The sequence below is a fragment of the Pimephales promelas genome, chromosome 13 (genome assembly GCF_988280905.1).
Source record: "Pimephales promelas chromosome 13, fPimPro1.hap1.1, whole genome shotgun sequence".
Lineage (NCBI taxonomy): Eukaryota > Metazoa > Chordata > Actinopteri > Cypriniformes > Leuciscidae > Pimephales > Pimephales promelas.
In genome coordinates this window covers 9,012,028-9,038,831 of record NC_142781.1, presented here as the reverse complement: position 1 = coordinate 9,038,831, position 26,804 = coordinate 9,012,028, and the positions used below count along the sequence as shown (strand labels likewise).

At 39.6% G+C, this 26,804-nt stretch overlaps 1 protein-coding gene across 7 annotated transcripts in view; it reads left to right on the top strand.

The window, feature by feature from the left end:
• Window positions 1-26,804, top strand: part of pum2 (pumilio RNA-binding family member 2) — a 115,959-nt gene that overhangs the window by 16,723 nt on the left and 72,432 nt on the right. For all 7 annotated transcript variants that reach the window (XM_089118419.1, XM_089118413.1, XM_089118417.1 and 4 more), the window contains exons 3-5: window positions 2,222-2,290; window positions 2,530-2,635; window positions 23,711-23,898. In XM_089118419.1, the coding sequence (XP_088974545.1) occupies window positions 2,222-2,290; window positions 2,530-2,635; window positions 23,711-23,898 (363 nt within the window). The remainder of the gene's footprint in view (window positions 1-2,221; window positions 2,291-2,529; window positions 2,636-23,710; window positions 23,899-26,804) is intronic.

Here is a 26,804-nt window from a genome sequence, read left to right as displayed (position 1 = left end):
TCCAGAAACTGTGGCGAATATTCGGAGCAGAGGTGGATCTCTTCGCGTCAGAGGAGAAGGCTCACTGCCCAATATTTTTCTCAAAGAGCGAGGACGCGTTAGCCCAGGAGTGGCCCGCCTGCTTTATGCATTCCTTCCGGTCTCCCTGTTGCCACAGGTCTTTCAGAGGATCAGGGAAACACGCCACTCGGTGCTCCTCATAGCCCCGCGTTGGGAGAGTCAGACTTGGTTCTCGGAGCTCGCTCTGCTGTCGCAGACAGCCCGTGGCCCATTCAAGTCAGAGCAGATCTCCTCTCTCAAGCTCGCAGCGCGATCTGGCATCCCCATCCTCAGCGCTGGGCGCTTCATGCTTGGGTGATCAACGACTATCCGTTGCTTTGCCAGAGGGAGTGTTAAACACGATCATGAACGCCAGAGCGGCTTCTACTGGAAGCTCTATGCGTCAAAATGGTCTGTGTTCTCAAAATGGTGCACCGACATAAACCTAGACCCACTGCGGTGTGAGGTGACGTCTTTGCTCGTCTTCCTTCAGGAGATGCTAGACAAGGGCAGGTCCCCATCCACTCTCAAGGTTTACGTGGCAGCTGTTTCGGCGTTCGCTGAACCCCGACGCGCTCAGTCTCTGGGAAAAGATAAGCTAGTCATCCACTTCCTCAGGGGAGCTAGAAGGATGAAGCCCCCACGCCCCCCTTCGGTTCCCATTTGGGATCTTTCTATAGTTCTCGAAGCTATGAAAGCCCCCCGTTCGAACCATTAGAGTCTGTGGACCTAAAATACCTCTCGTTAAAAAACGTTTTTCTGATTGCCCTGTCATCAGTTGAACGTGTGGGAGACCTTCACACGCTCTCTTCTAGCGCAGCGTGTCTCCAGTTTGGACCCAATGACTCTATAGTCATCCTCAAACCTAGACATGGCTATGTCCCCAAAGCGATTGGTACCCCGTTCAGGGCTCAGGTTATTTTCCCTATCGGCTCTGCCCGCATCCGATAGTGAATGTGACGCCAATCTCCTTTATCCGGTTGAGATTGTACACTACACGCGCTGCCGCGTTCAGACGCTCTGAGCAGCTTTTCGTTTCATTCGGTGGGCGCACTAAAGGCCTGGCCGCCTCGAAACAGACACTGTCCAGATGGATATTGGACGCTATTGCTTTTGTTTATGCATCTAAAAACCTGCCATGCCCTCCGGGCATCAGGGCTCATTCCACTAGAGGCATGGCCTCATCGTGGGCATGGTCCAGCGGAATTTCCATTCAAGACATATGCGTGGCAGCGGGATGGGCCTCCCCTTCCACCTTTGTCAGATTTTACAATCTGGAAGTACCCGCCCTGCAGGCTAAACTACTAGCAGTCTAGTATGCTTCAGCTATTCTGCTTTGAGCTGCACTATTGGGAGTCACACTCATACAACCGGCCTACCGCTTGTTCTTCCCTCGTGCTTATGTACTACACAATCCTGGCCCGCTTGCTGGCCCCTTCATGTTCACGTACATTATTAATTCCCACTTATAAGGGTCCCCCGGGACTCATTGTGGATGCTTGCTAGATGAAGCTAGCTTACGCAATACGAGAGAACCTCTAGTAAGAGAACGAATCGGTTACCTAACGTAACCTCGGTTCTCTCTAGATGAGGGAACCAGTATTGCGTTACCGGCCGTGCTTGCGCTACTAGTGTTCTCGCTTCATTCAATGAAAACCGGAAAACAGCGGGAAACTCGCCTATTTATAGACTCGGGCCACGCAGTTTTGGCAGGCTTTGACGCAATGAGAGCGTGTCAGCTTCTCATTGGCCGTGAGTTCAACTCATAGGCTGTAGCAGTTCTCCCTGAGCAAACCAATGAGCTGCTAGCTAGCCCGCTCATGGTCTGATGCAGATGAACTGCGTTGACAATGGATACAAAATTAATGGATAATTTTTTGGCTTCAACTTTTCAGAAAAGATTAATCTTTCCCGTAGCGTAAGCTAGCTTACGCAATACTCGTTCCCTCATCTAGAGAGAACCGAGGTTACGTTAGGTAACCGATTCGTTTTGTGGCTTTCCAAGTCTGTCTTTATTTTTGAGAATCATTTAATATATATTTTATCCCGGTAATTCTCAATACCTACTTTTGACTTGCAATTGCAAGTAGCAAATCATGGTTCACTCTTATGGGAGTGAAGTTTTTGTATTCGATGCTCATTCTGGCTCTATTCTGGTGAAAATAAAATGTGCTTTATCTAGGTGCGCGCTGTGGATGAGATGAATTATGACTTTCAAGCCTTGGCTCTGGAGTCTCGTGGAATGGGTGAGGTATGTGATCAGAGTTTTTAAAAAGGCAGTTGTAATTTTGAGTCTAATAGTCCTTTTGAATCTTTTTTTTACCAGTTTCAATGTTGATTTCCTTGTAATCTTTTAACGTATTTCAACTCCTTGTTTGATTTATTTTTTTTGTTTGTTTTTTGTTTTTGTTTTTTGTTTTTGTTTTGTTTCCCTGTTGTTGTATGCATATACTTTGCAAAAAGTGATTGCCACATTGACCCTTTTTGCAGCTACTTCCTGCAAAAAAATTGTGGGAATCGGATGAATTGACAAAAGATGGACGTAAAGGGATGTTGCTGGGTGAAGAATGGAGAGAAAATGCCTGGGGTTCTTCCCGTAAGTTCTTCTGAAATGCTACATGCTACATAATTGTTTGATCATGAGCTCATACTTGAGTTAAACATTTATACCAAAATGAAATTGGAAAAAAAAATTCAAACAAGGCTTACTATAGTTAATGCCAATGGTGTACTAAATATTTGTAACTTATGTTGTTTGCCTATAATTTATTTTCCCCAAATAGTTATTGATTGAAAAAAATAAAATAACTATATTTATTTTATAACACACCTTGTGACAAGACCATTTTATCTTCTTTTCACTTTAAATGTCAAGACTATCACTTTTCTTTTTCAAAAGAAAACTCATTGGAAGCTTAATGATATAGCAATTAATGCAACTTTAATTCCTTGGAAGGGGCAATTAAATGCCACTCAAAATGATTTTTAATGTAAACATCACCCCACACGGGTTTGACTGTTGCACGTGGATTTAGCTTCCATATTTTTGGAAGGATCACTGCTTTCTAAAATTAAGTTAAAATAACTGTTAAAAATGCGTCTCTAGACATGCGTCTCATGTTTTTAACCGCAAAACTGTGTTCTATGTGAATGGCCCCTGGCTGACTGAAAGATGAACAGTGCATTCTTATTTCAGCCCTCTTATTTAAGCAGTTTGCCTCATATATTCAGTTTAACAGCATTAACAACAAGCCAAAGAGGGCACATTTCAACTGAATATTCATTTTAAACACTTACATTGTATTCTTGCTTCAATAAATGCACATTCTTTAATGAGTGAGGTTTTCTAGCTAATTTCAACTTGGTATGAATCTCACATACAATCAGATTTTCTTCAAGTATATTCGCAAAGATACAACTTGTAATTTACACCTTGTAAAAACATTTCTGCCCGTTTTCGTGTGTTTGTCAGCCTCTGCTATTCTGCTACATACTGAAGCGTGCAAATAGCCGCTGCGTTACTTTCAGTTAATAAATGAAATAATGCCATTTTTGTGGTTGTTTCGAGCATTGTAAGGCCGTTCATCAAACCTTTAAGCACAGAACCCACCTCAGATTGCTTTTAATCAATGCAGAAATCATAAAAACAGATCAACACTATCCGTTCCTAAATTCTGATTGTGTGGGCAAGGTGAACGCATGCCCATGCCTAGACATGCACAAAAGACTATTTAAAGAGCCCCTATCTCTAAAATGTATGTAAAATGTTCCTATTTTTGTTTTAGGAGTTCCCAAAAACAGTTTAACGTGCATGCAAGGATAAAAATGATTGATGATTAGTTCGACGATTCATTTTCCCAAACACCTCCTTTAGTGACGTGAATCTGCGACGATTGGTCAAATGACCCAGTCAGTTGTTATTGGTAAACCATAGGCAGAGACTGTTGGCAACGGAACGCCCATAACCAGGTTTATAGCTTGTCAAGTGTTGAAAATTGTATATAGTGTTTGAAAAAATGTGTCAGAAAAAGTGCACTTTCCACACGGTTCCTTACTCGCGTCTCCGTCAAGAGCAAGCTTTCCCGGCGAATCTCACATTGCGGGGGCTTTTGAAGGGCAGTGCTTATTATATAGAGCGAAGTCATATTTGGCTAAGTCGTTTAGGAGGTAATTGCCATTTTTCAATGAATGTCTGGTGAATATCCAAAACAAAACTAACTTTACCCCGTTTAGAAGCTGCGCGGAGTGTACACAACACACACAACTATACAGTATTGTGCATGTTACAGAAAACATAACAGCAAACATTATTAATAATACTTACAGATTGTGATTCGGAGGAGGACGAACTTGATCCATATACATTGGATACTGAGCCCTCCTTCAGGAACAACCGGCTTGCGAATCAACACATTTGAATTCATTTAGGTTTTTGAATTTTGAAAGATTCGTCATTAAAATGATGAGAACACAAGATTCAGGCATTGCAAATATGAACTCTGAGCACTGATTCTTCACATGCTCGGCATAGTCTCTGTGCTCCGCCCCTACCTTCACAATGACCCTAGAGCCATAGCCGAAGCCGAGCCAACTCCTAATTTACACTGCATGGTTCAAGTGACCAATATCCGATTTTCTCAGATCGGATTCAGGCCTCACTCATATGTGGTAATAAATCGGATATGAATCAGATATGTGCATTTGCGTGTGTCATGTTAGCAGACAAATCGGATATTCCCCAGTAAATGCGAGTCATACGTCATTAAAAAAAAGTGATATCAACTCAGGTGAACACCACCAACTGAGCTTACATGACTTACAGGCGTGATGGAGGACAAAGGATACACACAGAAGAGAAATGCGAAGGTTTCATCTATTTTGAGTGTTTTTGGAAAAGTGGTTGTGACAGAAATAAATCTGTGTTTGAAGACATTTCACTAGATATGGGCATATGTGCTCATCTTTTATCTCCGCTGTACGAGAGCAATGTTTTGCTGACTTTTTTTCTCAAAATATTGTAGAAAGCAAAACACTGGGTAATTTTATTTACATCTGCATCCATTGCATTTCGTGCTGTTTTACTTCCTTTTCCGGGTCAGAACGTCTACATTTGGTAGTTTTAGCAGTGCATAGTGTAAATGCAAAAATCAGATACGGGTCACTTTTAAAAGATTATGTAAGCAAGTCGTCAGAAAATTGGATTTGGGCATCAAGACCTGCTGTGTAAATGCAGCCCAAGAGGACATTTTGACTCCGAAGGAACCTTGGTTGATGTCAAGTGATTTTTAAATATGACATCTTCAAGCTACTCCCCTTCACCTTTATTAGTGAATATGTTCATATTCGTTTTGTTCATATTACATTTTTATTGTTAGTTTGAATTACTTTAATTTGACAAACAGCATTCGCTGATGTGGACCAAGCTAGCGCCATTCAGAGCTGCCAAATTCACAAATTCACCGTGAGACACGCAATTGACACTTTTCACACGCTCTCATGCCACACATCAATTTTGTCACGCACAGAAAAATCGCAAAGCAAAGGGGACACGGTGACTGACAGACTAGACAGAGCAAGTCAAGTCAGGTATATTTATATAGTGCTTTTCACAATACAGATTGCATCAAAGCATTTTCACTGTATCAGTCAAAACATAATAACAATGTTCGTTTCTCAGTGGAAAAACATCCAGAGCTGATCAAGGGTATTACTGATTGGTTAATTATTTTGAATATCTCCAACTGAGCAAGCCAAAGGCAACAGTGGCAAGGAACTGAAAAACTCCTTGAAGTGACCTAATGGATAAAAAAAAAACCTTGGGAGAACCCAGGCTCAGTCAGGGACCAGTTCTCCTCTGGCTTTATGAACTAGAGGCTGGTGTAAAGAGCTCGCTCAATTACTGCGGAGCTAAATCATTTAGTGCTTTGTAAGTAATCACCATTATTTTAAAATGTATACGATGTTTAATAGGCAGCCAATGCAGTGTTGACACAACCGGGCTAATATGGTCGAGTAAGAACTCGAGCTGTTGCGTTTTGTACTAGCTGTAGTTTGTTTATTAAGCGTGCAGGGCAACCACCTAGTATAGCATTACAATAATCTAGTCTTGATGTCATGAACGTTAGCAGGTTAGTTATGATATTAAAAAAAATCTCAGCTCTCAGATTCTGTCAATTTTATTACGCAATTCAAACAATAAATACCGTTTTGGCGCTTGTAAATGTTACACATCCCTATGAAAAGATCCATGCTTTACAGTTTTTCACAATTGCTAAGAAACATTTCTTGAAACCATCACCCATTATATTTTTACAAAATCAAGCACTCAACTTTATTTATATAGTGCTTTATACAATACAGATGTTTCAAAGCATCTTTACAGTGATACAGGAAAATGATTCAATGATGCAAATAAAGTTCAATTCTGCTGTAAAGCAGCTGTAAAAAGAAAATGGTGTCTGTAGCTGAAGTCAGTCAGTGTTAATTCAGTTTCGTTTTTTAATAACTGTAAAGTACATCAAAGAATAAATTAATTCATTTCAGCTGTAAATCAGCTCTGTAGAAAACAGTGATGTCATCATCCAGCTCAGCATTCATTACACTACATCAAAAAATGGAGATCACTCCAGAGCATATAGCTACAGAATAAAATGTATAAACACATTTTGAAATTACATAAAGTATTGTAATCGAAACTTGGTAGGTTGAATAAATTGCATACTGTATGTACTGCAGGTATAGCAATGTATTGAATATTGTATTTTTGTATATTCAGCCCTTGCTTTCTGTAAAAAATATAATATTCCTACTGCAAAAGCCCAAAAGGTTAATAAAAACTAAATGAATAGCATGTTACCTGTGCACTCTGAACTGGCTTATATTTTGTACAGTTGGTTTCATCATTAGAAATCAGATGTGATTTTACAATTACAGATGTGTTTTAGTTTACCGCTCGTGTTTACGCTTTGTGTGCGAAATGTGCACTAGTGTTTTTTGCAAAACGAGTGGTAAGTGCAAATGGTGTTTAAAGGGATACTTCAGGATTTAGCATTAAGGTTTTTTATTAGAAGAAAACCTGTAGTATTTTCAAATTACCATCCTTTCCACCCTCATATCCCCCTGAGACAAGAGATTTATTTGTTTATTTATTTTGTCTGGAAGAAATCCTCTGATGACGCAAGAATAGTCATTTTGTGTCATCAGAGGATTTTTGGGCCAGAGGCTAAAGTCTACAGTCAGTAGTAGGGGCTGTTCCGCATGTTTTCAACCCAGCCGTAGAGGGTGGGATCTCACTCAGAATGTACACACAGTGTCAGCCATTTTTTTTTTTTTGGAAGCTAAGCTAGAAGGCTCTTGTTCTGTGGAAAAAGCGGAGTAGTAACCCCATCCTCTTTTTTCCCGGACATGTCCAGCCGTCGATGTCCGGGATTCAGCTTTTGCTTTCTGCAGTCGTCATTCATTTTTTACATGCACACCTTTTGTTTCAATCTAACTGAATTCATTCCGATTGTTGAATCTGAATGTAGTATTTACATGAACGCTAAACAAGTGACAGGTTGATGTACTTTTGTTTAACATTGCTAAGAAAATTCCCGCTTCTCTGTGAGAGATAGGAGACAGGTGTGTCTCACAGGTGTCGTTCATAATCACGCTACTGGCCGCGCACCTTTCTCCCGCTGTCCTAGCCTCGTCCTGCTCGCCACAGTAAACATAATGAATGGCGACTGTAGAACGGAAAAGCCGAATCCCAGAAATTTTCGGGGAGACTCACTAGTAGCCTAGACTTGTTGTTTAACTACTGCGCTCTGTTACCGTTGGCATGGCCTTCTAGGGCAGTTAAGCAAGTGCAATCTGGGAGTTGTTGTTTTGTAATCCACATAAGCCAAAAATACATTTTCTGGCTTTTCTCAGTCTAGAAAGCTCTCTCTCTCTCTCTCTCTCTCTCTCTCTCTCTCTCTCTCTCTCTCTCTCTCTCTCTCTCTCTCTCTCTCTCTATATATATATATAGATATATATATAGATATATATATACTGTATATGTGTGTGTGTAATCACAATGAATTAAATAATTTTAAAAATATATATTTTATTTATTTTATTTTTTATTCAAAATCGAAACCTGTAGCAGAAATAGGGCTGGGAGCTACAAAAAATTATATATTCATAAAATGGGCCACAAAGAGGTTATTCAATAATCAACTTTTTGTTCTAGCTAATAACTCCACAATCATGTGACAGAATCAAAGTTCTTGTTTCATCTCAATCCTTGCTTTAATCCCATTAAAGAATGTCTGTTATGATTAGGGCTGGGTATCGATTCACATTTCAATTTCGATTCGATTTCGATTCACAAGCTCTCAGTTCGATTCGATTTCGATTCCTGATTTGATTCTCGATTCGACTATAATGAAGATGTAATACAAATACTATATTTATAAAAAAGAACAGTGGACATAAGTTTACTAGTGGTTAATTAATACAAGGAAATTTTGAGCCATAAACCTGTATATAAAACTCTTTTTATTTTAGGTACACTAAATGCATACAGAGAATAAACAGGATTTTGATGCAATATGCAAAAAAAGTCAGAACAGTCGCACAGCTTGATCAAACAGTATCATGTTATTTTATGTTTAAGATAGATAAAGATCAATAAATATATAAATATTTTGACTTTTTTTTTACATTGATCTTACCTAAATGGTAATGTAATTTTTGTTTATTTTTGTTTTAAGAGTTTATGTATGGAAGCTTGATTTCAATCTTTGAATTAAATTGAAAAAAGTAGCACAAATAAATACAATAGAATTAAGACACAAATTAAGAGACATTTTGGGGTAGTTTTTTTGGGTATGTCAGAAATACAGAAACTGAATAAAGTAATCCAATGTAAAATAACACTGGATAGTCTTTTTAGTCCAGACTGAATTAAATACAAAGGCTATTAATTCTGATTGCTTACAATTAATACTATATTCTGTTGTTATGACAACAGAATTAATGACTGACACAAATGGCTGCGTTCACTTTTGCAGCGTCCCAATTCGCTTACTTATACTACGTCCTAAAAGTATGTACTCTTTTTGTGAGGAAAAAGTACATACTTTTGAGTGTGTAGCAAAAGAGTAGGCAAGCTTTGGGACATACTATCACGTCATCTTTAACGGACAGCTCTGTCGCATGCTGCGTGCATCGTTGAGAATCGATTTTGAATCGAACACATTTTAAAAAACGATTAATCGAAAAATCGATTTTTTTGCCCAGCCCTAGTTATGATTATGATTACTTTATCCACATTTTATTTTTATTTAGATCAAACTTGCCATGCATCATCCTCAGACACTCATTACAAAAAGTTAGCAATTTTTGATTTGTCAAAGCATGGCAATCATGCTTGTCATCATTTTAAAGGGTTAGTTCACCCAAAAAATTTAAATTATGTCAGTATTTACTCAACCTCATGTTGTTCCAAACCCGTAAGACCTTCGTTCATCTTCGGAACACAAATTAAGATCTTTTTTGATTAAATCTGAGAGCTGGATCACACCTGCATACTAGTCCATTGGCTTCTTGAGGAATTGAAATTTGCCGGCCTCAAAGTTATTAAAGACATTGTTAAAATAGTCCAAGTGACTTCAGTGGCTCAATCTTAACTTTATCAAGCGACGAGAATACTTTTTGTGCGTAAAAACAAACAAAAATAACGACTTTATTTCAACTATTCACTTCCGTCTCTATGAGCCTCTAGTCAGTTAACGTAGTGTGATAGCGTAGAGCTACGTCACACATAGGCTCACTATTGGCCGACGTTGGTCGTGTGTGATGCGTGTGTCGTACAATAATCTGACAATAACAGAAGCGTATGCTATTAAACTAGTGACCTGACTGGAGGCAGGGAGAGAAGTAAATGAATAGTTGCACAAATAGTTGCATGAATAGTTGCACAAAAAGTGTTCTCGTCATTTGATAAACTTAAGATTGAGCCACTGTAGTCACTTGGACTAATTTAATGATGTCTTTAATAACTTTTCAAGGCCGGCAAGTTTCAATTCCTCAAGAAGCCTATGGACTAATATCCACGAGTGATCCAGCTCTCAGATTTAATAAAAAATATCTTAATTTGTGTCCCAAAGATGAACAAAGTTCTTACGGGGTTGGAACAACATGAGGGTGAGTAAATACTGACAGAATTTTCATTTTTGGGTGAACTAACCCTTTAACAGATGTTTTCATTTGCCACACTTCTGACTTGGCTAGATCAAATATAAATTTGAATATACATTGCATCCAGAAAGTATTCAAAACACTTTGTTACAGCTTATTCCAAAATTAGATTAAATTCATTATGTTCCCCAAAATTCTACAAATAATAACCCACAATGAAAACATGAAGTTTGTTTGAAATCTTTACAAATGTATTAAAAATAAAACACATGTGCACAAAAATCACATGTACATAAGTATTCACAGCCTTTACCATGACACTCAAAATTGAGCTTAGGTGCATCCTGTTTCCACTCATCATCCTTGAGATGTTTCTACAACTTGATTGGAGTCTACCTGTGCTAAATTTAGTTGATTGGACATGATTTGGAAAGGCACACACCCGTCTATATACTGTAAGGTCCCACAGTTAACAGTGCATGTCAGAGCACAAACCAAGCCATGTCCAAGGAGTTGTCTGTAGACCTCCGAGACAGGATTGTATCAAGGCACAGATCTGAGGAAGGACACAGAAAAATTTCTGCAGCATTGAAGGTCCCAATGAGCACAGTGTTTTTAAAAATTACAATAATTTACTTCATCTGTCCAAGGAAAAGTTTTGGAACTACCAGGGACTCTTCCTAGAGCTGGCTGCCCGGCCAAACTGAGCGATTGGGGGAGAAGGGGTTTAGTCAGGGAGACGACCAAGAACCTGATGGTCACTCTGACAGTGCTCCATGCTCTGTGGAGAGTGGAGAACCTTCCAGAAGAACAACCATCTCTGCAGAACTCCTCCAATCAGGCCTGTATTGTAGAGTGGCCAGACAGAAGCCACTCCTCAGTAAAAGGCACATGGTAGCCTGCCTGGAGTTTGCCAAAAGGCTCTCTGAAGGACTCTCGCACCATGAGAAACTAAATTCTCTGGTCTGATGAAACAAAGATTGAACTCTTTGGCCTGAATGTCAAGTGTCATGTCTGTAGGAAAGCAGGCAGCAATCATCACCTGGCCAATACTATCCCTACAGTGAAGCATGGTGATGGCAGAATCACACTGTGGGGATATATTTTTCAGCGGCAAGAACTGGGAGACTAGACAAGATTGAGGGTAAGATGAATCAAGCAATGTATAGAGACATCCTTAATGAAATCCTGCTCCAGAACGCTCTGGACCTCAGTTTAGGGCAATGACCCTAATCACTCAGCCAAGATAACAAAGGAGTGGGGGCAAATGGGACAACTATGTGAATGTCCTTGAGTGGCCCAGCCAGACCCCAGATTGAACCCAATTGATGATCCCTGGAGAGATCTGAAAATGCCTGTGCACTGACTTTCTCCTCATCCAACCTAATGGAGCTTGAGAGGTTCTGCAAAGAAGAACGAGAGAAACTGCCCAAAAAGTAGGTGTGCCAATCTTTTAGCATCATACTCAAAAAGACTTGAGGCTGTAATTGGTGCCAACTGTGCTTCGAAGTATTGAGCAAAGGCTGTGAATACTTATGTACATGTGATTTCTTCATTTTTTATATTTAATAAATTTGCAAACATTTCAAACAAACTTTGTTCATGTTGTCATTGTCAATTTGAGGAAAATAAGGAATTTAATCCATTTTGGAATAAGGCTGTAACATAACAAAATGTGGAAAAAGTGAAGTACTGCGAATACTTTCCAGATGCACTTAACAAGCCCAAGATCCCAAGGAAATGGAACACTCATCACCATAATGGTGACTTAAAAATTGTTTATTACTGTAATTTGTTTGGTTTTAAATAGGGATGCACCGAAATGAAAATTCTTGGCCGAAACCGAAAACCGAAAAAGAGGAAACCAAGGCCGAAAACCGAAAACCGAAACACCGAAATAAATTATGCCAATTATTAGTATCATTGCATTTATGGCTATGACTGTGTACAAACTTTACTAAAATCAAGGCATTGCAATTGCATAAATTAATATAACATTTTCAAAGAATGAATCAATTACAATATATGCAAATATTTATTTAGCACAATGCACAGTATAAAATAAAATTCAAACTAAAATGTTTAACTTGACCCCACTCATGTGTACACTAAATAATAATCTACTGGCCTGCAGAAAGGTTTTAAAATGAAATGTTCTCTCAAAAACAAAGCCGAGCGCAAACTTCTCATCACACTAGCACCCAGTTTGCACATCTAAATTAGTTACATTTTAAAAATGTAGCATACAATAGCATAAAAAGCCTTTTTAAATGAACAATGGTCCATGTTTAATACAAATGTACATGAAACTTAATGAAACATGTTTAGTGAATGTAGAAAATATTTAAGAGAGCATTAATTTAGTTCTATACATACATGTTCCCATATACATATTTTTTTTGTAATGTAACAAGCAATAATCTCAGGGTTTACTGGGTTTTACATGATTATTTTTGTATTGGTGGTGGAATACTAAAAAAAAACATTGTCATGTAGTTATCTGTCTTCTTCTCACCGATTCCTGATTGGTTTAGAGGACAGCTACTTGAGTCGTCCCCTGTCGTTTCAAGGAATAGTACAACAAGACGCGCAACGAAGTATAAACGCCTCGATGCACGCGCTGTTTGTGGAGACTCGCGCTGCCTTGTTTACTTTCGCCTGCCTCTGCAGCGCGAGTCTTATTTATAATTTTTAATTGTTTCATCCACCTTTATCTGCTCTAAACAATGCGTGCCGCCATGACGACGAATCCGGTTGTGAGCGGGTCAAAAGCGGTGCGCGCGCTGTCTGTGGAGACTCGCGCTGCCTTGTTTATACTTTCGCCTGCCTCCGCAGCGCGAGTCTCCACAGACAGCGCGCGCACCGCTCTTGACCCGCTCGCAACCGGATTCGTCGTCATGGCGGCACGCATTGTTTAGAGCAGATATAGGTGGATAAACAAGGTTTCCATCTCCTCGCGGGTTCAGATACACTGAAATACTTCCACACCGCAGACATGTTGCTTCAGACAAGCACGTGCAGGTCGCGGTTTCTGTTTGCGTCATCACAACATTTCGGCCGTATTGTTTCGGTGATAAAAGTCTTTCGGCCGAAAACCGAAAATGCACTTTTGGGCCATTTTCGGCCGAAAATTTTCGTCGGCCGAATATTCGGTGCATCCCTAGTTTTAAAGTGGCATGGTTAATTATGACTTAAAGGGCACCTATTATGCCCCTTTTTACAATATGTAATATTGGTCTCGGGTGTCCCCAGAATGTATTTGTGAAGTTTCAGCACAGAATACCCCACAGCTAATTTATTATACCCATTTGAAAATGTCATTTTTGGGGCCTGTTTTAAAAAGAGCTGTTTTGGTGTGTACGACCTTAAACGCAAATGAGCTGCATATCCCCGCCCTGCCTTTGGATGAGGGCGTCACTTGCATACCTATGGCAGTCGGTAAGCAGAAGGGCTGAGAGAGTGAGAGACCCGCTGTTTTGTTTGTCATTCAGCCGTACATGTTTGAATCGGAATATATAAATAGTCTTTGATCAGGCCCAGATGACGAAGAGACTCCGGCAGAATAAACACAATTGAGAATGCACCAGGATGTCTCGGTATGGTTATTTGATACAAATAATGTACTTATAGAGTTGTAATCGCGTACCCTTTGAAATTTTGGATGTGCAACACACACACAGACACACACAAACACTAACGTTGGCGCATGTTACGACCCTTCTTTGGCTCGTTCCCATCTAGGGAATTTTAGAAGGGGAACACAGAACCGGTTCAATGAAACCTCTCTTTAGACCACTTAATGTGTTGAGAAAACACGAGAGACACTCAGAGATATAAAGAAAAATAATTTAATAGTAAATAAGTTGGTTAACATAATATGTGAAAAAGGGCAAAAGGAAAAAGGGAAAACAGGATTTGTGCCAAATAAACGAAAGTAACATAAACAATACTAACTAGACCATCTCCAATCTAAACCTAGACTAAAACAAAAGAACAAAGAAAAAGTCTTCAACGTCCTAGACGCCGTGTCTAAACTACACTAACTAATAACAAAAATACAGGGGGTGGCACAAATCTCTAACCTAGTGAATATAGACACACAGAAAACCTAAGTGTGCAAAATGTATGTCACGTGACATTCTTACCTATTCCCTTTTCTCCTTCCCAACTAATCCAGCCTTGCAAAGCTGCTTAACAGACTCAAAATCTCACAAATGTGAAGTTTCAGGGAAAACTCGAAAGGTAAGCATAACATGACAAAATAAAGCAACACTTAACAGAACTAAATCAACTGGAGAGAAAACAAAAAAAAACAAACATCTCAAAACAAAACCAAAGTCTCTCAAAGCAAACACAAAAATCTCTCTCTCTTCCCGCAGTTAGCACGCGTCTTAAGTAGGGCTTCTCCAGGTGTCGCGCATCGGGCTGATGAAGATCCCGCCTCCCAGGCAAAACCCGCTCATTACGCTGATTGACAGGTGTTATAGCCAATCAGCGACGACCTGTGAAAGTGAAAGTAAGGAAGAGAGACAAAAGAAAAACACAAACCTCGAAGGAAAACAATCTAACCGTCCCTAAGGACGTAACACCCCCACAATTAAGATCAAACTCAACGTTTGATAAAAGAAAACAACAACATTAAAGATCATATAGAGTAAAAGCACAGACATCATGAACTCAAACCCTAGAAAGAGTATCAGCAAGAATGTTTTCTGAACCTTTCTTATGACGGATATCCAAGTGATAATTCTGCACAAACAAGGCCCAGCGCATCAAGCGTTGGTTTGCATTACACATGCGCGACAGAAAAACAAGGGGGTTATGATCAGTAAACACAATGGTAGGTAAACTGGAAGAACCCAGATAGACCTCGAAGAATTGTAAAGCCAATAGCAAAGCTAGCGTTTCCTTTTCGATGGTGGAATAATTTGCTTGATGTTTATTGAATTTACGAGAAAAGAAACAAACTGGATGATCGACGCCATCCGTACCCTCCTGAATCAGGACAGCTCCAGCGCCGACTGCGCTCGCGTCGACCTCCAGCTTGAACGCCTGATTAAACTGTGGGGCTGCCAGAACGGGACTGGTACACATCAACGCCTTAGCGTTTTCAAATGCAAACTGGCATTCCTCATTCCAGACAAAAGTCTTCTTAGGGCTGAGAAGATTAGTGAGAGGAGTTACCACCGTAGCAAAATTTTTACAAAAACTTCGGTAGTAACCAATCATACCCAAAAATCGCCTCAACTCTCGCCGTGTAACAGGAACAGGAAACTTTGTAATAGCAGCAACTTTCTCATCTACCGGCTTTACTTGCCCATTACCCACTTGCTTTCCCAAATAGGTCACAGTGGCCTGACCAAACACACACTTGGCAAGGTTAAGTGTTAAGGAAGCACTTTCTAAACGTTCAAACACGGTACGCAACAAAGACAAATGCTCTTTCCAGTCATCAGAAAAAATTACCAAGTCATCCAAATATGCCTTGCAATTTGGTACGCCAGCGAGAACAGTTTGAACCAATCGCTGAAATGTAGCAGGTGCGTTTCGTAACCCGAACGCCATAACGTGATATTGTAGAAAGCAATCCGGAGTCACGAACGCAGATATGTCAGATGCTCTTGATGTTAAAGGTACCTGCCAGTATCCTTTAAGCAAGTCAAGTTTGCTAACGAATCTAGCAGAACCGATACTGTCAACGCAATCCTCCATTCTAGGGAGCGGATAACAATCAGGCACGGTGACAGCATTGACTTTCCGGTAATCCGTGCAGAAACGAAACGAACCGTCAGGTTTCTTAACGAGAAGACACGGGGAACTCGATAAGGATGCTGCTTTATTGGTTTCGCATCTCGAACATCAATATCATGCTGCAACACCCCAGTCTGAGATGGTACATCAGAAAACAGAACGGGAAACGATGTAATAAGATCAACCACGTCCTGTCGTTGCGCGTTAGGTAGAGAGGATAAATAAGATGACAGATTGGACAGAATGGCGGAATTTCCCAATTTACTACATTGTTGTGGAGTATTTCTCAATACCAACTCATCCTCGTCCTCCCTCAGATCACCTTCTAAAACAGAAGCTCTAGACGTGATTAAAACAACTGCACTGTCTGGTAACTGTTTAACAGATTCACACTGGTCACGATCATAATATGCTTTGAGCATATTAATGTGACAAACACGTGTCTTACACCTTCTGTCGGGGGTGGAAATCACATAGTCTGTATCACTGAGTTTCTTAACTACACGGTATGGTCCAGTGAACCTAGCAGATAATGCAGACCCTAGTATTGGCAATAATACCACGACCTTATCATCAGGCTGAAAAGACCGTGCCACAGCATTTTTGTCGAAACGATCTTTCATCTCTGACTGCGTGCTTTTTAGGAAGGTACGCGCAAGATCACATGCACTGTGCAGCTTCTCTCGAAAACGACTAACATAGTCAAGGACATTCTCTTTCTTCTCGCTGTTATTCTCAGTCATTTTATCTTGCAAAACCTTAAGTGGTCCTCGAAGAGTATGTCCGAAAACCAACTCGGCGGGACTAAACCCGAGTGATTCTTGCACACTCTCGCGTACTGCAAACAATACTAAAGGAATTCCTTCATCCCAGTCTTTAGTCGTATCCATACAGAACTTTCGCAGCATGGATTTTAAAGTCTGATGAAACCTTTCGATCACACCCTGGCTTTCTGGATGATAGGCACTAGAAACTCGATGCTCAATAGACAAAGATCTTAATGTTTGGGTAAACACTCGCGACAAGAAGTTTGTACCTTGGTCGGTTTGAACTACCTTCGGGAGTCCAAACGTAGAAAAGAATTTAGTCAAAGTTTTCAGAATAACAGGAGCCGTAATTTTTCGCAATGGAACAGCCTCAGGAAATCTAGTCGCTCTACACATTATTGTACATAGATATTGATTACCTGCTTTCGTTTTCGGTAATGGTCCGACACAGTCAACCAATACCTCTTCAAACGCTTCTCCTATAACCGGAATCGGAGACAGTGGAGCGGGTGAGATGACCTGGTTCGGTTTTCCTACAATCTGGCAAGTGTGACACGTACGACAAAATTTTGCAACGTCTCGTTTCATCCCAGGCCAAAAAAAATACTGAAGAACACGTTGGTAAGTTTTTGTTATCCCCAAATGTCCAGACAGTAAATGTTCGTGTGCCAAACACAACACCTGAGAACGATATTGGGTTGGAACTACTACTTGATAGATCACGTTCCAATCCAAATCCTCCTCAACCTTAGAACACCACTTACGTATTAGTAAACCCTTGTCTACGAAGTATGCAGTATTTCTTTTCTTGGCAGCTTCTGCGCTTACTACAGCTGACAAACACTTCCTTAAAGAGAGATCATCGTTTTGTGCTTTAACGATCTGCGAACGAGTTATGGGTAAATCTAACGACGTCAAACCCTCTAACCAATTTTCTGACTTTTTCACCTTAGGAGCGTTTACAGAACCCCTCTCCGTTTCAGAGGTCTTTACATCATCCGCCAATAAGGGTCCCAACAGCGAGTCAGCCAAATCCACTTCGCGAACTGTCTTAGCTGACTGAGCACGCGTAACTGCACAAGCAGAAAACACTTCAGGATGCAAACTAATTACATCATCACTAACTGAGCAAACACACGGAGCATCGGTCACCTCTGGAGCTGGCAAAACTTTGCCTCCAGCCAAATCGTTTCCTAAAATGAATGTAATTCCTTTTACAGGGAGTGAACTACGAATTCCAACTCGCACAAGCCCAGAAACCAGTGTACATTGTAAATGCACCTGATGCAAAGGAACAGACACAACCTGCATTTCGATCCCACGAATCAAAATATTTGAGCCACAGTATGATGCATCAGAGAACGGTAACGCGTCAGATAGCATAATAGACTGCATGGCGCCTGTATCTCGAAGAATAGAGATTTTTCTCCGATCCTCTTCCTTTCCAGACAACTAAACAAATCCTGGCATAACGAAAGGTTCATAATTTGCATCAAAACTCTCAGTACAACATGATGGTTCGGACGACACAGTCTTCACAAACGCAACACTTTTCGGGTCTCTAAATTGCTGTTTACGCAGCAACACCGGGCAATCAGCAATCAAATGTCCAAATTTATGACAATAAAAGCAATCCTTTTTCTTTTTTGAATTCGGCACACCAGATTTTTCCCGAATAGAACCCTGAGCTCGAGATGAAGAACCAGTCACGCTCTTTTCAGTACGTGACACGGAAAATACACTCTTATGAGTAAGCATAAACTCATCTGCTAGAACAGCAGCGGGTGCCAACGCATTAACCTTCTGTTCGTTCAAATAGACGACCACACGCTCAGGTAAACAACTCTTAAACTCCTCAAGAAGAACTAATTCCCTTAAGGAGTTGAAATCATCAACTTTAGTTGCACTACACCATTTATCAAAAAGGAGAGCCTTCTCTCTTGAAAATTCAACAAATGTCTGAGTCAGGCTTTTCTTATGACCTCTAAATTTCTGTCGGTATGCTTCTGGAACTAACTCGTAAGCACGTAAAATTGCCAATTTCACAGCGTCATAATTCAAACTATCCTCTAAGGACAGAGTCGAGAAAACCTCCATCGCTTTACCAACTAACCGGCATTGCAGTAACAAAGTCCAACAGTCTTTTGGCCAATGAAAAGACACAGCAATGCGCTCAAAGGCACTAAAGTAAGAATCTACTTCGGTCTCACGAAAATGTGGCAGTAGTGTAACATTTTTACCAACATCGAACGACTCAGTTGCTGCGGAGGGAACAGTCACTGGAGCAACAGCGGGAGTAGGCACCACAACAGGAGCACGGGCAGCAGTGGCAGCACCAGCGGAACTAACCCGAGGGGAGTCTGGTCGCGCAGCGGAGCCCCCCACAATTCGCATTGCGTCAAGCTCCAGCTGTCGCATTCTGACCTGCGTATCCGCCTCGATTTCAAGTTTACGAACTTGTAGTTTCAAATCCATCTCCGCCTGCCGAGCCTGCAACTTCTCCTGCGACTCAAGCTCCAAACGGGCCAAACGAACTTTCAGTTTCGCTTCCCCTTTTGAGCAGACCGACGCAGGTGAAAATGGATCAAAGGGAGGTAACCCCGCCCTAGCCTCAGCCTCCACCTCCGCCGTAGGCGTTAGTCCCCCTTCACTCATATTCCCTCTTCCACCAAACGTACCCACCTCCACACTGTCTGCAACTGTAACTACCTCCTCCGGCAACGTAAGCACATTCATCTCTACTAATCGACTATATACCACAGACTTAATTTCGTTCTTAAGAGACTGCTTTTTGACGGAAATCTGAAAATGACTTGCTATCATTAACAAATCATCCTTCCTACAGCCATCTAATTCTTCTAGCGAGGGATTCTCAAGAAACTTTTCCACACTAAACATATCGTTATGACGCTAAACAGCCGCACTTACGAGTTCTCACCACACGCAGTGATACAAAAAAGACGGTATCATGAACCGGTTAGATTTAATTGGATTATAATCCCGGACGAGCCCCCATTATGTTACGACCCTTCTTTGGCTCGTTCCCATCTAGGGAATTTTAGAAGGGGAACACAGAACCGGTTCAATGAAACCTCTCTTTAGACCACTTAATGTGTTGAGAAAACACGAGAGACACTCAGAGATATAAAGAAAAATAATTTAATAGTAAATAAGTTGGTTAACATAATATGTGAAAAAGGGAAAAAGGAAAAAGGGAAAAGGGAATACAGGATTTGTGCCAAATAAACGAAAGTAACATAAACAATACTAACTAGACCATCTCCAATCTAAACCTAGACTAAAACAAAAGAACAAAGAAAAAGTCTTCAACGTCCTAGACGCCGTGTCTAAACTACACTAACTAATAACAAAAATACAGGGGGTGGCACAAATCTCTAACCTAGTGAATATAGACACACAGAAAACCTAAGTGTGCAAAATGTATGTCACGTGACATTCTTACCTATTCCCTTTTCTCCTTCCCAACTAATCCAGCCTTGCAAAGCTGCTTAACAGACTCAAAATCTCACAAATGTGAAGTTTCAGGGAAAACTCGAAAGGTAAGCATAACATGACAAAATAAAGCAACACTTAACAGAACTAAATCAACTGGAGAGAAAACAAAAAAAACAAACATCTCAAAACAAAACCAAAGTCTCTCAAAGCAAACACAAAAATCTCTCTCTCTTCCCGCAGTTAGCACGCGTCTTAAGTAGGGCTTCTCCAGGTGTCGCGCATCGGGCTGATGAAGATCCCGCCTCCCAGGCAAAACCCGCTCATTACGCTGATTGACAGGTGTTATAGCCAATCAGCGACGACCTGTGAAAGTGAAAGTAAGGAAGAGAGAAAAGAAAAACACAAACCTCGAAGGAAAACAATCTAACCGTCCCTAAGGACGTAACAGCGCAATTTTTTGAAACAACATAAGTTACACATACTGTGATATACAGTAGTTTGCTACGTACAAGCGAAATTCCTTATATTCGGAGCTGTTGCGTCATGTTTACATTACTTGTCATACAGGTGTTTCTGTGGGAAATGGCAACAGAACAAGAACATATATGCTGTTTTTAATACAATATCTTAAACTAAATAAATATATAAACGTGTGGTTACACACTATAAGTCAGTCAGTTTAAAAGTCACTTGAAAACCTACTTTTTTATGATAGCGTTCGATCAAGATAAGTGTGAAGGGTGCTAGTGTCTTTTATTCTCTTTAAAAACACATGTTGTTGATTGATGAAGACTATAATACCTAATTAGATATGTGGATGTACATTTTTCTTTTATTCTTCTGTTTATAGTTTTACTGCCTGTACAGCACTGTGGTCAACTCTGTTGTTTTATTCAGTGCTTTATAAATAAATTTGAATTTATAAAAAAACAAGGTTTAAATTTATTTACACAGACATCCTACGACGACGACAACAACAACTTTAGACGCATGTGTTGTTGTTGAATTGGCTGACATCTACTGAAATGACTATTTGCTCAAAAATCATAAAATACACTTACTGGAGGTGACGTTGGATCGCAAACAGTAGACGACGATCCACACTTGAGGATTAACTTTGAAGCAAGACCAGCTTTGAATTGACCCTCGTTCACAAAACAGTCAGTCAGAAAATGATTCGCTCAAACTAGGGCTGTGCAAAAATTAATTGCGATTAATCGCATCCAAAATAAAAGTCTGTGTTTACATAATATATTTGTGTGTGCTGTATATAATTATTTTGTATATATAAATACCGATGCATGCATGTATATATTTAAGAATTATTTGTGCTTAAATTCTGTATATGTATATAAATACATAATCTATATTATATAAATATAAATATTTTATATACGAATGACACATTTTCTTAAATATATACATACATGTGTGTGTATTTATATATACAAAATAATTATATACAGCACACGCAAATATATTATGTAAACATAATTTTGGATGCGATTAATCGCAATTAATTTTTGCACAGCTCTAGCTCAAACATAAACTTATTTACGAAGGAAAGGCGCCACTTAAACTTCCAAAATACAATACATCCACTGTGTTTTCAGTGGCTCTGATGTCGGAAGTAAGTGAAAACTACTATGTATGTCATTATTACATCCCATCCCACAACAGGACACTTATGTTTCTAGGAGGCATTACCGGCTGTTGTTGAAACGGTGTGGTTGTGGCATAGACCCCACCCTCGGTGATCTGAACACCATCCTCCATTGTCAATCAAACCCCTTGCTCAATTCTATGTCACAAAGCGCTGAATCTTAGAACAGCTCATTCTGAGACAGTGGTTATGATTTATTGAGATTGTAAAAAAACCACTGGGTGGATTTTTATCATTCTAGGGTGGTTTTGCTCACACACTGCCAACACACATTTATGTTTAAACACCATGTAAAAGTGAATTTTGCATAATAGGTGCCCTTTAATAATGTGAATTCACAGTAAAACAAGAGCCATTCATTACTGTGATAGCTTAATTTTGCTCTTTGTTCACAGTAATTTTATAAGAAAATGTTCCGGCCTGCATTGATTTCACTGTAAATCTGGAAATTGTAGATTACACTGAAACATTTAATTCTATAACAATAAATATTCTTAAACATTTAATTCTGTAAATTCTTACATGGTCGTGGCTAGCTTCACCACAGAACCTTTAATGATCCTATATGGTACGAGTGTATAACAGAATTTTGTGTCAAATTTGAGTGGATCAAGCCACTTGCATGTTTTATCACTTGATAGCAGCTGAAGCATAGAACAAGTTCATCAATATTGTGCTGGTGAGACAATCATGTTCTGCTGTTGCACTCAGCTAGATGATGCATGGTTTAATCGGTTTGAAAAAATGGAATTTAGAAAAATGAACATTCCCGGAGATGATGGAAAAACATGCGGTGCGCATCAGCTTTAGTTTCTGGTCTGATAGCCGCAAGACCACACTGAATGCTGTGAGTGAGTTAGAAATCAGTAAGAGAACATTGAGCATGGAATTTTTTGGGAAGCACTCTAGCCAGACAAATTTTTTCGTCTGGCTAAAGTGCTTCCCATAATGTTTACGCATTAGCTCAGTAAGCAGAAAGTAGGTGGTCTTGTGGCATTTCAAATATATTTGATCAAATTAGCGTCTACACTACGAAAGCAATCCGATCTAATGCGTTTTCGACTACCTCTAGAAGAGGTCGAAAGTGGAAAAGTTCAGAACGTTTTAGACCCGTGTATTTAGTGCCGTCCACTTGTGGTCTGATCGACCAAAATGCATCCTAATGCCAGGTGTAAACGGGGCCACACTGTCTGAAATCATTTGATCAAGGATTCGGTCTCTCTAAACCCCTTCTTTCTGAGAGCCTGCTCTGCTCTGATTGGTCGGATGGTCCAGTCTGTTGTAATTTGGTCTACCATTTACAGTATGTGTCAAACTAAATTTGAATCGCTGAATTTCAGCTCCAGGGGCTTCCTCTGCACTTATATGTTATGGCATCAGTTTTAACATATCAATTTGAGCTTGAGACCTCAACCTGGAAGTTCATGCAAAGTAGATTTTCTTTTGCAGCATATGCAGCTACAACTGCTGTATTTGAGAGTCAAAGTAGTTTTGTTTGCATGCAGCCAATTACTATTGTTACTATCCTATATATGTACGTGCAGAAAGTAAGACTGGAATTATTGACGACTCTTAAGACAATTGGTTCTTTTTGGGAGACGATAAACTCACATCGGATCAGATTGGCTTTATGCATTAAAGCATATTTTTAATGAATTAGCTATTAGGTTGTGGCTCCAATTTGCCTACAGTACTTCTCAGTATTGCCTACAAGAGGTTGTTGATTGTTGCTTGAAACTTCATTTTGCATTTTATTATGGTAGTATTATCATGGTTTTCTTAATGCGTGCTTAAATGTTTTATTTGTGCTCTTTTTGTCATTTTCATCAATATAATGCCATTGGTATTCTTTTTCCTCTGTTGTGTCTAGATCATTCTGTGTCTCAGCCCATTATGGTACAAAGGCGACCAGGCCAGGGCTACAACGGGAACGGAGACGCAAGCTCAGTGCTGTCCCCACGCTCAGAGGGGGGTGGTCTGGGTGTGAGTATGGTGGAATATGTCCTCAGCTCTTCTCCTGGAGAAAAGATGGATGGTCGCTACAGAAATGGAGGCTATGTGAGTCAATGATTATGTTCTTTGGGTATCTTAATACATAAATCTCGACCTTTTTTTCAGCATATGGGATCTAAAATCAGAACAGATTTTTTGAAAAGGAAATCTAAAAGAAACACCAGTGAATACATGCAGTTTTTAATTTTTTGTTTTATTAAAAATAACAAAGATTGGAAATGTCCTTTTTCCCAACAGAAATGAATAAGTAACTGTTCACCCTACTCTCTCACCACCACGAGTGGGCGTCCGGGACGTCCTTGTTGACTTGGCTTCTATTTACTAGTGCTGGGCGGTTTGACCAAAAATCTTTATCACTGTATGTTGCAGTGTACAGTTGTTTTAAATTATTATTATTATTATTATTATTATTATTATTATCAGGGCTCCAGTGTAAATTTTTTTACAAGGAGCACGGTGTAGCCCCTTACTGAACTTTTAGGAGCCCAAGCAAAAAATGTCGGGGCGCACCTTAAATCAACCTGCAACACCGTCATTCACATTTTCACTGTATTGCTGATAAATGCTAATAGTAATAAATAGTAAATAGCAATAAATAGATTTAACATACAGAAATTACAATTTACAGTTTTTATTTTAAGTTCAAAGGGCTCCATGCTAATATTTGAGGGCAGCCGCACTGGAGCCACTAAGTTCTTGGTAGCAAAGTATTTGGTAGCATTGCAGGGCGGACCATTAAGCACTGAGCTTGAGTTGAGGTGTTAAAACAATTAAACTTCAGTTAATAGCATTCATAGTTTCTTAATATGAAGTCAAAAGCAAAACAAGTGAAAAAAAAATAGATATTAGGGAATAGTTAATAACCCAATAAGCGCTTCTCTGCAGCCACCTACTGATTACAATGATAATTTAATGTTTTTTTTTTGTTTTTTTTTAAATAACTGTCAGTTTTCCTTCATCTTTACTTTTAGTTTTATTAATAAGGACAATATTTTAAGGATGAACAAATAATGCTTTGGTCATCACATTAAAAATAACATTTTAAATATGATGATAATAATATTAAAAATAATAGTTTTGAAGTGCTGGAAAAAGATGTATAGTACTTGTGTTTGACTATTTCACCCACAATACCATTGTAACAGTAGCAGCTTTCCGACCGGAGGGACTTTTGCAGTTCCTAGAACCTAACGTTCCTATAACCCTTTTTTTCTCGTGTTCCGACCGGACTAAATTGGGGATTTTTTTAGTTCCTCAGACCGTAGTTCCTATAACTCTTTCTGTACCTAGTCTAGAGCGAGGACTTTTTTTAGTTCCCTTTCCCTAGGTCTACGTTGATTGGTTCAACTTATAAGTCATGCCCACTGTCAACACTGAACTTGTAGCGCGCTGCCATACGCTGTGTGTTTTTGCAAAACATTACAACGAGGATTAAGACAAACATAACGCATTCAACCAGCTAATTGCTAATGCTAGCTAACCTTACCCGTCATTTTGTTTGCCTCCTGCGCTCTGCTCTTTTATCTTCTTCCATCATATTACGCTGGAGCCTTCGTCTTCTGTGTTTCTCTGTAACTTACAGAACTCAAGCATAATCTTTAAACGCCACCTTTCGTTCTGCGTTAATTAAGGTCCCGGCAAGGCAGCACAGGAACATTGCAATAATAGCCTCCTCCATGCTGGTTTGTTGTTGTTGTATGTGGCCGCGCTACGTCTAGTGATAAAGACCGTCGCCGTGCTTGCGTTACCCCTCCTACCAGTTCCTATGGCCACTTGGCCAGTGCGGGCGCAAGCAGCAAAACCGAGTTTGGGGGAGAGTAGTTCTTAGAACTGGACTAAGTTTCTGTAACTACTTGGTCGGAAAGCAGCTAGTGTTACTACATTCAATCGAATGTTGCTGATTTGTGGACTAAGTTTTCTATAACTTGTTCATTCATGGCACAATGTTTCTCCTGGTTTCCATGTCAGCGCTGTTTGATCTGATATCCATGGTTTATAACAGAACTCAGAATGCGGAATCTGAATGCTTCTTACTAGACCTTGCAGCGATGTTAATTCTGTGGCCAATTCAATGGATTTCTTCTCTGGATCTCTCAGCACTCTGTAGTAAAGTTGCTCTACGCAGTCTATTATTCTGACTGATAAACAGTCTGTGAAGCACAAACAAGTAGCGCAGTTTCGTTATGCATTCATTTTGTTTGCCATTTGATGTTGAGCAACGTTCAAGATCAGAAATCATATGGCTCTACGTGGTATTTGAAATATTGAAGAGTTCGTTTTGTGGGTTATTCATATAATTTTATATCAAATTATAAGTTATAACCATTAATAAGAAGGCAGTTAATAGAAGTCCCCTCTCAATACACTCTACAGAGCGTTCATAGTGGCCATTGATAGATACAGCAATTGTTTCAGTTCACACCAGTGTGGCGGTATTTGAAAAATGCATATCATTTGCGAAATTCCGGTTTACCTCCCAGCACTACTGTTTACAAACAAATGCCATTCAGAAAAAAGGGGAATTTGTAGATTTCAATTATTACACGTCAGAATTGGAGACATTATGCCCATGTTCTCAGAACATCAGACAATCTGGGTTCCAGTCTTGCCTGCACTGATACATACTGGCTCTTTGTAAAGACATTTTGATTAAAGACAAAAAAAAAAAGTGTACACACATTGATACATTGTTGACAATAAATTACCAATAACATGCATTAAATGGTTAGTTCCCCCAAAAAAATAAATTAGTAATTTTCTCAGTCTCATGTGGTTTTAAACCTGAATGCATTTAGTTTGTTGAAAACAAAAGAAGATATGTTTTAGTGGCCATTGACAAAAAAAAAAAAAACTCAAATTATTATTTTTTATGCTCCACAGAAGAAAGTAATGCAGGTTTGGAATGACCTGATGACAGGATTTTCATTTTGGGGTAAACTGTCCCTTTCAGT